Raw genomic sequence first — 12,643 nt, 5'->3', positions numbered from 1 at the left:
CTGGAAAATTGCAGAGGAAAAAAAAAAAATAGGCTGTGTGAGATGAAAGGTCTAGGGGTGTGGGCCAGCCTCAGCTGTGTGCCAAGCCTCATCACCCTGTAGGTACCTAAAAGATGTCTCCATCATCCATCCACAGCCCACAGAGAAAGCCAGGGCAGCTGGTCTGTCAAAGGCCCGGTGAGACTGAATGGCTAAATGTAAGCTAAACTCAGAGAGTTAGTGCAGAGGGAAGCCGGGGTAAGGGCTCCAGGCCCTGCCTGCTCCTCCTGCCACTGCTGTTCCAACAATTCTGCCTTGTATCTTTTGCATCTTGCAATTCCCATTGAGATTGTATTGGAAGAAACTCTTCTGAGGCCAAACCTATATATATATATATATATATATGTATATATATATATATTAAATATATATATATATAAAAAATAATAACTGAAAGTTGGTGTTGAGGGAAAAGAAGAGTACCATTTGTAGCAGCCTAGGCATTCAAAACTCTAGGTTTTTCTCATCTCAAAAAGATGAGAACATCTCCAACACCCCCATGTGTCATTTAACATAAAAATCAATATTAAGCCCTAAAGCACAAAACTCACATGCATGCTGTGGTGAATCTAAGAGACAGTTCTGCAAAAGATGGGATGTGCTCCTCCCAGGAATGGTTCTCATTTTCCCACCCACCTCTCCGGGGCTGAAGCCGTCAACACGTGCTCAGTCCTTGGGTAAGGCGGCCCCATGGTTCGGGCTGGCTTCCCTCCAGAGCCCACAGCCCTGGGAGAGGGGACAATGGCTTTTCAGTCTTGTCAAGCAGGAAGCTGGGGCTCCAGGAGAGACAAATGACTTGCCGACGCCACAAGGTAAACAAGGAAGGAGGGTGGCATGAAAACAGCTCTCCCGTGTGCTCTCTGTCTGCCTCCCCTTCTGTGTGGCTCTGCCTTTCAAATTTTTATTGGAAAGGAAAATTTATAGAGAGAAGGAGAAACAGAGAGGAAGATCTTCTACCCTCTGGTTCACTCCACAAATAGCTGCAATGACCAAACTGAGCTGATCCAAAGCCAGGAGCCAGGAGATTCTTTTGGGTCTCTCACATGGGTACAGGGTCCCAAGGCTTTGGGCCGTCCTCAACTGCTTTCCCAGGCCACAAGCAGGGAGCTGGATGGGAAGTGCGGCAGCTGGGACAGGAACCAGTGTTCATTGGGGATCCTGGTGCTTGAAGGGAAGGATTTAGCCATTGAGCTGTCACACTGGACCTTCAAATAAATAAGCAGGAAGGAAGCAAGAGAGAGAGGGAGGAAGGGAAAAAGGAAGAAAATGGAGAACAGCCAAAATTGTGGCATGGTGGGGTAAGCCACTTCCAGCACCGTATGGGTGCTGGTTCCAGTCCTGGCTGCTCCACTTCCCATCCAGCTCTCTGCTGACGCGCGGAGAAAGCAGCGAGGATTTCCCAGTGTTTGGGCTCTTGCCACCCACACAGGAGACTCAGACGAAGCTCATGGCTTTAGGGAGGCCCATCTGGGCTGTGTGGCCTTTTGGAGCGTAAACCTACGCCTCCCCCCTTCTCTTTATGTGGCTGTTCCTTTCAAATAAATAAATGGGGGGGGGCGGATAAATCACTCAGCCCTGTCTGATGGCAAATCTCAGGCTAAGGATATTGTTTAAATATTCAGATGTTGTTTAAGTCAGACAATATTCAAGAAGAAAATTTCAAATTAGGAGTCAGGCGCTGCTCCCTCAGAGGAGGGATGCTTCCAAAAGTTCCCCCGATATGGAAGCGATGCATTTATTTTGATGCAAAACGAACGTTGAAATCCATGTCTGCAAGGGGGACTCCGTAAAGTCCACAAAAACTTTATTAGGACAAAAATCTCCGCGTGGATTTCCAAGTCGAGGTCTCACGCTGATGGGGTCCCCCTGCCTCCCTGTCTAGCTCCTCGCCCTGCCCGTTCCTGAGCTGGGGGTTCTCCTGCGTGTGACATGCTGCTTGGCTTTCGCAGGTTGACCACTCCTCCCCTAGCAGCGGTCCAGGGAGCTGCGTGTGAATTCGGCGGTGCGGTAGGACACCGAAAGCGGAGCCGGCAGCATGGACTTTGTCATGAAACAGGCCCTTGGAGGTGAGCCTCCTCCTGGATGCACCCACCCTGTCTTCCGCTCGGGTCCCCGCCCCCACCGCCCTGCCTCTCATCTGACCCTGTCCCCTCCATGCCCACCCTCGCAGGGGCCACCAAGGACATGGGGAAGATGCTGGGGGGCGAGGAGGAGAAGGACCCGGATGCTCAGAAGAAGGAGGAGGAGCGGCAGGAGGCGCTGCGGCAGCAGGAGGAGGAGCGCAAAGCCAAGCATGCGCGCATGGAGGCGGAGCGCGAGAAGGTCCGGCAGCAGATCCGCGACAAGGTCAGCACAGCCGCCCCGCCTCGGGGGACACTGGGGCTCCCAGGCCTCCCTGGGACACCACCCCACATCCTGAATCCCGGATCTCACCGTAGTCCTAGTGAGGGCCGCCGGCATGGCTGTGGGACTCCGAGCACGCACAAGACGTGGCAAGTGCTTCCCAGGCCCTTAGGACCATAATGTGTAGAATTTAGGTATCCAAGATGAAGAATTCCCGTGTGCCCTGAGCACCTGGCACTCGGTCAGGTGCCATTGCCAGGGCGTCGGGCTTCTCCCAACCCCCAGGCCCTTCAGCATGGGGCACTAAGGCTACAAGTAGCTTCGGGCCAAGCTTGAGGCTGTAAGTAGCCTGTCACGTGTTTCAGCCAAGCTTGCCCAACTCTCAAATTTGGCTGTATTCATGTGAGTCTTAGAGACCTCAGGACTCCAAAAGAGGGAGAGGTTACTATGAGCAGTTGTGAATTTGTTGTTGTTGTTGTTAATGTTTGTTTGTTTATTTAATTAGTTATCTAACAGTCATCTAACACAAAGAGAGAGAGAGAGAGAGATCTTCCACCCCCAAATGGGCACAACAAGCCACAGTCAGACCAGACCAAAGCCAAGAGCCCGGAACTCCATCCAGGTCTCCCAGATGAGTGGCATAGGCCCAAGCACTTGGGCCATCTCAAGCTGTTTTTCCAAGTGCCTCAGCAGGGAGCTGGATTGGAAGTGGAGCAGCTAGAATGCCAACCAGCACTCTGATGTAGGATGCTTGTATTACAGGCAGTAACTTAACACACCGTGCCACCCTATGCCAGCCCCGCACATCCTTTCTCTCCGTCTGGGTCCCATGAAACACCTGCCAAGGACCAAGCCTGGCTCTTTCGGGGGCGGGGGGCGTGTCTTGTCCCCACAGTGCACCTGCAAGTCTGAGTCTCAGGAAGTCACCTCTGTGGAGACCACAGGACCTGGAGACCCCTTCTTCCCTTGCACCCCTCACTCTCTGCCTTCCTCCCTCCCAGTACGGGCTGAAGAAGAAGGAAGAGAAGGAGGCTGAGGAGAAGGCTGCCCTGGAACAGCCCTGCGAGGGGAGCTTGACCCGGCCCAAGAAGGCCATCCCTGCGGGCTGCGGGGATGAAGAGGAGGAGGAGGAGGAGAGCATCCTGGACACGGTGCTCAAATACCTGCCCGGGCCACTGCAGGACATGTTCAAGAAGTAGCCGGCCCTGCTGACCCACCCCACTCCACGCGATACTATTTTTTTTTTCTTTTGGTCGTTGTTTTTTTCTTTTACTCAGTTAAGTCTCAGTTCTGAAGGGGAAAACCTCAGTTGGCCTCTGCCCCCCTCCCCCAGGCCAGGGGCTGCTCCCCCTCAGCACCTGCCCCCGTTACAATTCCTTCAACCCAGGGTCTCAGCTCCACCCTTCCCTCGCAGCATGAAAAAAAAAAAAAAGGGGGGAAGATAGCTTCCCCCTCCCCTGGCCAAGTAGGGGGGCACTGAACCTGGGACCCAAAGCACCGGGGGGGCCTCTGAGGAAGCTACCATCTGTATGAGTGTGGTCGCCCCCCATACATTCCTTCATGCTCCCCACTGCCAGGAGGACCACTGTCCCCCAGCCAGCCAAAGTAATGACACATTCCAGCCCTGCCCAGCATGCTGACCCTTGGCCTGTGACCTCCAGCAGGATCCAGGTCAGGGCAGGGGCACTGAGTGGCCTGGCTCTGAGGAGGAGTCAGGGTATGCATAGGCTGTGAGGGCTCCGCCTGAGAGACCCAGCATGTGGCCAGGCTGGGGTCTGGGCAGGAGGCTGGGACTTCCCCTCTCCCCCCTCTCTCTGGTGACATCCCATCCAGGAGCACCCCCTTTTTCAGCCCTCACCCAAAGAGGCATGGCCCCTGCCAGGCTGGTCCGTCCAAATGAATCTTCTTTGGACTTCAGCTTATCTGTGGAGGAGCCCTACCCATCCCCCACTCCTACTTAGGTCCTGGGAACCCACTGCCAGGCTGGGCCCAGCTAACCCAGCCAAGGGGCTGCCCAGGCCCCCAGAAAAACACTTGGAGCCATCGGGCAGCCATGGTCTATTCCATGGGATCCCCTCCCATTGGTGTGGCCAAGCTGCCCCCATTCCTCTCCATCCTTCTTCCCCACCCTGTCCTGTCCATGTGCTTCCAGGACCCCACGGTCCCAAGGAGGACCCTTCCTGGCTAAAGCCCCAAGTCTCTGGGGGAAAAGCCAATTCCCACTTGACAGAAAGCATCTGTCCATTCATCTCCTTGGCCAAGAACAAGTTCTCCTCTGGGATGTGCAGGACTAACGTTTGTTCTCCCCCTCCCCCAACACCATGAAGGGTTACTGCTCTATCACTTGTGTGAGTAAGGATGGGGAAGGGGGTGTACATGAGAGTGGAAGGTGTGTGTCCGTGCATGTGTGATGTGCATGGCAGGATCTGCATTGGCAGCTGTGCCCAGAGACTGCATGTGTGTCCATGAGTTATGATCAGAGTATGTTTGTGTCTTGAGATTACGTGTGTGTGTGTTAGTCATCGTGTTTCTGTTTTAGAGACTATACAGCCTTATGTATGTGTGCTTGCTTGAGGTGACAATATCTGGATTAAGATTATGTCATGTGTGTGCACTAGCCATCTCATCCGTGTTTAGAGATTGCATGTGTTAGCTTGAAGATGCATGTTTTCAAAATGGCATGTGTGTCAGAAATACCGTAGAAGCATTATGTTCGAGAGAATTTGTCAGATGTGCTAAGGTGTGCGTTGTGTGAGTCTGAAAAGGAAGCTGTGTGCATGGACATGTGCTAGAGGCAAAAGAACACAGGTAAGATGACGCCTCCACCCCAGAGACCATTGGTCACAGCGGCCACATCCAACAGGAGACCTTGTCCTTGGCCTCGAGTCCTTCCGCCCTTGGAGGGTTCCTGCCTGAGGTCCTCAGACTCCCACTGGGACAGGCCCAGGCAGCACCTTAGGAAGCCATGCTGGGCCCCCACCAGGGCCTATCCCCAAAGCAGGGGCCAGGGAGGGGGCGACTTGCCTGCCCCTGAAGCCCCTGCCCCTTGGCCCCAGTTTGCATTCTGCGGGTTTTCCATTTTAGTGAATTTATGCTTTTATTTCAGAGAGAGACATTTGTCCTCTCTGTCCGTTTTCAATAGTTAAAGCCATATCAGTTAGACTGCAATACTTTAAAGACAAGACAAAACAATCCATATGTTTAAGGAACCAGAAAAGTCCCCTGGTCTGTCCCTTCTCTGGGGAGCAGGACCACTGCAACTCCAGCTCCCTGGAATTCTCCTTCTCCCCAACCCCAGTCCTCCCCCGTGCCCCTGTGTCTGCCCCCCTCCACTGGGGAGGGGCCTGTGTCTATGTTTGTGCTCGTGTTTGTGATGGGGAGCCACCTTGCACCCCTGTTGTCTGCTTGTCTGGTTGTGTCTGTTATCCTGGGCAGGATGGTCTTTCTCAAGAGTCCTGGACATTTGAAGCCAGAGACAGACAGGACCTGACCCAGAGGCCCCAGGCATCCCCAGACACCTGAATGTGAGCTCCACTTAGACACAGAGGTGAACATCACACGTTCAGAGAGGTCCACACCTTCTCAGGGGCCCTCAGGGCTCAAAGGTGATGCCAGGGCACAGAGAGTGCTACATAGGTAGCAGAGACCAAAAGCCTGGGGGACTTCTGATGAACAAAAGACCCTAGCCATAGGAGATCGCCTAGGTGGATCCTGGGGACCTCAGGCCCTCAGAGAGCATCCTTCGTGGTCCCCACAGCCCTTGGACACCCCAGAGTGGTCTGGAGGCTTTCTACCTGCCAGGATGCCTTCTGTGGCCAGCTAGCTCAGTTTGGGTAACCTCCCACATGTGTCTGTTCTACTCTCAGGCAGTAGGGCTTGAAGTCTACTGAAGTCAGGGGCAAGGGGAAATTTCTGCATGGCACATACCTGGGCTTAGCCAGTGCCAAGTAACCACCTTCAGCTCTGGCTGTCATTTCTGACCCGACTGGGGAGCAGCCGATACATGAACCAGAGAGAATGGCTGTGTGCAGTACACAGATGGACTGGGCTGTGCCACAGAGGAGGAGAGATGGTCGCGTGATGCACCTGGGGTAACAAGTGCATGTGGCCCACTGGACAGGAGGGGATGCATGTGTCAGGCACACATAGGGCGATGTGCGTGTGACACCTTTAGGCCAGGACAGGCACCGACACAGTGCGTAAGGGAGATGGCCCCTGCTAAGGGGAGAGGAACAGTGACTGTAGGAGGGTGCCAACAGCAGGAGATGTAAGGAACGCACATCCCTGTGGTGGTGTGCACAGGAGCTGGCAGGAAGAAGGCCACTCAGCCCCCCCACCCCGTGTCTGGGATCACAGCCAGAGGGAAAAGCAAGGGCTTTTTGAGGGATCCCGGGGGTGGGGGGACAGTGGCAACAGGCCAGGATTTCCCAAGGTGGAGAGGCCAGAAGCACCCAGAGGGTGTCCCTCACCGGCAAGCCTGCATGGGGACTCTCGTACATGACAATGGGAGTTGACAGGCAGAAAGACCACAGCCCAGAGCCCTCCCTAGAGGAGAAGGGGGCAGCCAGCAGGCTTATGACTCCATGGGGTGGATGCTCCAGCCCCGAGAACTCCCCCCACTGTTTCATCCCATGAGCCTCACAGGCTCCGGACTACACAGGGCAACTGAGGTTCAGCCCAGCTCACATGGGGGAGATGTCCCAGGCCTGCGTCAGTCCCCACCTCCTTCGCTGGGGAGAGAATGGGAGGTGCTCAGGGGGGAGGGGTGCTGGAGTGGGGCAGGGAGCCCCTGTGAGGTCAGGTGAGACCGACCATCCTGCTTGCACGGGGGACCCCTTTCCCATACGTGTGCTGTGTCTTTGTTGCTCTGCTTCCTTTAAATGTGTCAGTGCCTGGGGGGTGGGGAGGGGCACCTCCTTGAGCCCCCCTGAACCTGACCAAAAGCCATGGCTGTCGCTCCCCCCCCCTTTGTATGACGCCAACGCTGAAATGTACAAAACCAACCATGATAACAAAGAAAAAGACCTTGTACAGCAGCTGGTGTTCTATCTGTTCCTCTCCCATCTGTCGGCACCGACTCACCAGGGAGGACAGCTCAGCAACGCCCCAGAGTCCCCCATCACCCTCTCTGGGAAGTCTTCACCAGGACCCTGGCTTCTGGCAGGCATAACCCAGAAATGGATCCTGAAAGCAGCCCAGGTTGGAGGTAGGGCTGGCCCCAGAGTTCAAGTTCACACAGCTTCCCTGCCTTTCAACATCAACCTGAAAATCCCCGGGGCTGAGTGAGCTAAATTGACCTGCACACCCCTGGCCACTCCTCTCTCCAAACTCCTTGGGCCGGGCCGTTGGCCAAGTCCCACGGGTGAGGTGAGGCGTGTCAGTCATTTGGCGCTTTCATGTTAATGGAGGATCTACCTTGCCTGGTCATGTGCAAAAGGCTGGCGCCCAGAGAGAGGACTCATGCAGGGTCCCTCCCATTCAAATACTTCCTAGGAGTCAGCCAGCCTGGAACCCCCTCCACCCGCATTCCCAAATACCATGCCTTAAGCGCGGCCTGGTTCCTCTCTCTCTGCCTGGCCTAGCACCTCCCACCGCCAAGTGCGGGTCTCCCTCCCACATCCCAGTCTGTCTCCTCCTTTCCATCCATCCTCTCCCCACCACCCCCTTGCTGCCTGAAGCACTCATCTGGAATACGAGCTGCATCGCATCACAACCCTGCAATGGCCAACACTGCAGGGTGGCATCAGTCCACCCACGCACCTTGCTGCTCCCTGCCTGCACATCCTGTGTCCTCTACCTGAGATGAGTGGCACGCTGCCCTTGCTGCTCTAACCCATCAATTTTCCAGCTCTAACACCCCCTCCTCCATGAAGCCCACCCTGATGCTGCCCCCTGGGGCCCCCTGACCGGCAGAGTCCCTGGCTGTGCACCCACACCCGAGACAGCAGCAGAGCTGAAGTTTCTACCAGCGTGGGGCACGCCTGTCACGCAACAGAGTGATTGTGAGCAAACTGCTTAACCCCTGTGAGTGTCTGCTTGCCAGGAAAATGGGATGGCAACCATCACTCTGAACTCCCACAGTGGCTGCAGGAAGTAGGTGGGGTCCTGACACGCATTCCTAGTGCTAGGCAGTCCATCGATGGTGCTTTGCAGATTCCACTGTAAGCAGTGTCACTGCGCATGTCTCCCTGGTTCACGCCTCATCCCCTCAGCACCCAGCACAGGACCTGACCCACAGAAGGGCCTCAAGGACCACTGACACAACACCATCAGTCCCTGCTCCAACTTCTGTGGTCGCTAGAGTCACTTCCCTTTTGCTCATAGACTTTTGCACCAATGGCATGCCCACCCTCTTGCCCATTGGTTCTCCCAGATCTGCCCATCTGACACTGGGCTGGGGCACACTTGGGTGGCGGGAGCCTGGGGCTCTGAATGCGCAACAGGAAGCTGTGTTAGCTGCCGGGGGCTGCTTTGTAAATCCCCACAGTCATCATGACCTTCTTCTCATCTCCCAGCACCTGCTGCTCAGGGGACCTGACCCGGCTCAGCTGAGTCTGGGCCCTTAGGAAACCCAGGGGCCCAGGCAAGGAAGCTCAGGAAGTCCAGTGCTCCCCATGGGCTCTCCCAGGACATCTGCATGATTTGGGTTCTGAGAAACTTCCAAGGCTGGGTTTTGAGACAAAGACCGAGAAGGCTGAGACCAGCGGTCTGGCTGTGTCCTGCCCAGCCCCCCGCTCCTGCAGTAGCTCCCGCCTTCCTTAAGAAATGACTCAGCCTGGGGTGCTGCTCAGGGCTCTTCTCCTCCTTCCATCTAAAGGACCCCAATAGACCTTGTGGCCTGACTGGCAAATACCAGCGTCCCTTCCTTTGGAGGCTGTAGCTCTTGTTTCTACAGGATCCTTGCCCCCTCTGAGTCCGTGTCCACAGAGCTGTCCTCACGGAGCCAGCACCATCCTAGGAGGCGGGACTATCAGTCGACACCACCGCTTCTTTCCAAGAATCTACCTACTCATGAATGAGACAGGTGGATAAACAGGCCAATACGCATCACAGCGTGGGCAGTGACGGGATAAACCTGGGCTCCCTGAAAGAGGTGCTGGCATGAGAAGAGGCAGCAACAAAGCAAGCTGGATCATGGGAGAGGAGCAGGGGCAGTGTGAGACTGAGAGCCGGGATGCCAACTAGGACACCAGCCCATGGTGCTCAGGCCAGACCTGAAGACAACAAGGAGCCACTGTAGGGTATTGGGCAGAGGTGTGCCATGACCCAGCGTGCAGTGCCAGGGAGTGATCCGGGAGTGACAGGCTGCAGACCGGAAGCCAGGAGCTTCATGGAGGATCTGGTATAATGTCCAGATGGCAGGTGATGAGGCCTGACTTCCGGCAGGTGAAGCTGACAAAGTGAAGGGATCTATAAGAGAGCGCATCAGAGCTTGAGGATCCAATCGCTTCATGGAAAAACGAGGGATCAAGACCAATGCCGGGGCCCCTGGTTGGGTGGGTGCGGGGCAGGGGTAGGTGCCATGCTTCTGGGTTTGAGGCACCTAGAGTGACTCCAGTGGGTAATGTCCACATCCACCCACCCAATGGAGCATTCATTCACCCCAAATGGAGCAAGGTATTCACCGTTGATATCCTCACCCAGGGTCCAAGCATGGGCAGCCAAGAAATATAGAGCAGCGAACCCCTCCTCCCAAGGCAGCCCTGGACTCCTCATGCAGGTGCAGCAGGGAACACTCCCCTGTCAGCATTGTCCCCAGAGTCCAGGAGCTGGTTTTAGCCAGAGAGCTCCCCTCTTTCTCTTATGCCAAAAACTGCCAGGAGGCGGGAGGTTAATGAGGCTTCCTCCGGCATCTCTTTAATTGACTGCAAAAACCCCACTTCCAGACCACTCACTTAGCACTTGTAATTAATTGGGGCTTCTTGCCTGATCTGAGAGATGATTTGCTACCCCCTGAGGATAACGTTTTTCAGCTGGGATCCTCCAGCTGGAGACGTCTCTACACTCTAAGCCTCTCCAGGGCTCCGACCTAGGCTCTGCAGGGTTCTCCACGCTGGTTCATGCAGCACATAGAGAGCCTACACATACACAGGCTCAAGGCCAGGAGACAGAGCTGGGGTCATGGCCCATCCTACGTGGGGCAGGCTCAGGGATCCGCAGCTCTTAGGAATAGCCACCTGTGGCTGCTACTGTGGTAAGAGGCACTTGGCGTGACCTGGACAGCTCCAAGGTAAGGAGGGGGTGGGGCAAAGGAGCTCCCACTTGCTCCACACCTGCTATAGGCCATACACAAGGTCTGGCTGTTTGAGAGGTATCACTTCTCTTGAAGGGGAATCTGTAAGGTCAGTGTTATCCCCATTTTACAGGTGAGAAAGCTGAGGCTTGGAAGTAGAGGGATACTAAAACAATATGTGGAGGCACTGGTCTCCGACCCAGCTTTTGAATTCTGACTTGTCTGATCAGATAACTGATCTAACTCAGATGGCTCGGAGTCTTGGTTTCCTTATCTTTTTATTTTAAACATTACTCATAATCATGTCCAACACCATCACCAAGGTCCTCCAGGGAGTTAAATAATGCCTGCAAAGCCGTTAGTAGATGCCTGGCACACAGCAGATGTTGCCATAAAATGCAAGAACAAGAAAGAAGAAAGGAAAATGGTATGGAGAATTCATTCACATGAAGAAGACTTCCTTCTCAAATATCCTCCGTATGATGCAGTGCAGTATGCATTTCTGTTTCCAGACAAAGATGGACTTACAATGAAACTGTCTAGTATATCTTGACAATAGGATTCTGGACTGTCTGCCATTGTCCGTGCCCGCAATGATGGACATATGACTGTGTATGAAGAACTATATGTTAGTAATGATATAGAGGAACTAGGTGGGGGGGGAGGGAATTGGGGAGGGGATAAGAGAATATGGAACTGTATCATAAAATGATAGCAATAATAATAACATGTTAAAAAAAATCCTCTGTATGAATCAGCTTTCCTTTGCTATAACAAAAGCAATGCAGGCCACTTAAGAAGGAAGGGGTTTATCTGGGCTCACAAAGGTTCAAATCCGAGATCCAGCAGCCGCAGGCTTTCAGGAACCCTCCTGCAGGAACTTGAAAAGTCAATGGGAACTGCCTTCCAAGGGCATGCTCCCTCCCTTCGGGCCATAACCCAAGGCCCTCCCCACCAAGTCTGTCTTCTAAGGGGTTCCACCATCTACCAAGAGTGCCACCCTGGAGAACAAAGCATCTGACATGGATACTGGAGATAACCAAACACAAATGCCCAGCCACAGCATCTTCACCACATGGCCCTTGCCCCTCCTGCCCTCCCAGACCCCACCCCCGCTCCCACCTCAGGAGCCACACAGCATCACTTCAGCTGTTGCCTATTGGCCACAGCATACTATCTCAGATTCAGGGTGGGAGGACCCCACACAGGGCATAAACCCCAGGAGGGAAGAGGGCTGCAGCCTGGGGCCATCCAGAAGACTTGCCTACCCCTCAGTGCGTAGCTCTTCCACCTGCAATTCAGCAGGCTTTTACTCTTCGTGTTCTCCTCAAGGGGCCTCCTGCTATACCAAATGCCCAGCCAGGCTCTGCCCACCATCACAGAGCTCAGAGGGTGACCCACAGACCCTACATCTGAAGACAGTCCTCGAAGATTTCCCACACACTCAAGCCTTGTTCCAAGCCTGGCCCCCAACTAGGAAGTCCTCTGACCTTGAGTGCATAATTTCTCCACCAGCAGGCCTTGGTAAAAAAGGAGTGACAAGGCCTGCACTTATTGCAACAAGTATATTCAAGCGTCCAGCCCACAGCAAGTTCGCAAGAAATGCTTTTGATGTTACCCCCTTGGAAAAAAACACAAGCAGCACCCCTGGACAGCAACCCACCCAAGGAATCCCCTGTCCCCCCAGATAAGCCCCCATCTCCTGCCTACTGTCCTCCTCCCAAAGGCCTAGTTGGTCCAGTCGTGCTCCCTGGCTGCGAGCCCTAATCAGGAGCTCCAGCCGAGACCTCAAATTGATTTGCCACCGTTTAGCTAGGAAGCAAGAGCTCTTCTTGACTCGCGGCCAAAATCCATTCGGTGAGAGCAAAGTAATCACCTCCGTGGCGGGTGGCGGCAGGACGCGATAGAGATCTAGGATAGAAAGTCTCCATCCTACCACCCAGAACCACGGCGCCCCTGCCGCGCGCCGCAGCCCCGCTCCCTGCTCCCCGCGCGCAGGCGGCTGTGTGTGGGTGGCTGTGTGTTCAC

The 12,643-nt window shown here is 54.7% G+C and overlaps 1 protein-coding gene across 1 annotated transcript; it reads left to right on the top strand.

The window, feature by feature from the left end:
• The first annotated feature begins 1,999 nt into the window (after positions 1 to 1,999).
• CPLX2 (complexin 2) lies at positions 2,000 to 3,814 on the top strand. The gene is made up of 3 exons (XM_004587407.4): positions 2,000 to 2,105; positions 2,210 to 2,385; positions 3,384 to 3,814. Exons 1-3 carry the CDS (start codon positions 2,075 to 2,077, stop codon positions 3,579 to 3,581), a joined length of 405 nt encoding a protein of 134 aa, XP_004587464.1. The 5' UTR covers positions 2,000 to 2,074; the 3' UTR covers positions 3,582 to 3,814.
• Positions 3,815 to 12,643: the final 8,829 nt, after the last annotated feature.

Source organism: Ochotona princeps, chromosome 19, assembly GCF_030435755.1.
Source record: "Ochotona princeps isolate mOchPri1 chromosome 19, mOchPri1.hap1, whole genome shotgun sequence".
Classification (NCBI taxonomy): Eukaryota; Metazoa; Chordata; class Mammalia; order Lagomorpha; family Ochotonidae; genus Ochotona; species Ochotona princeps.
This window is presented reverse-complemented; position numbering and strand designations above follow the sequence as displayed.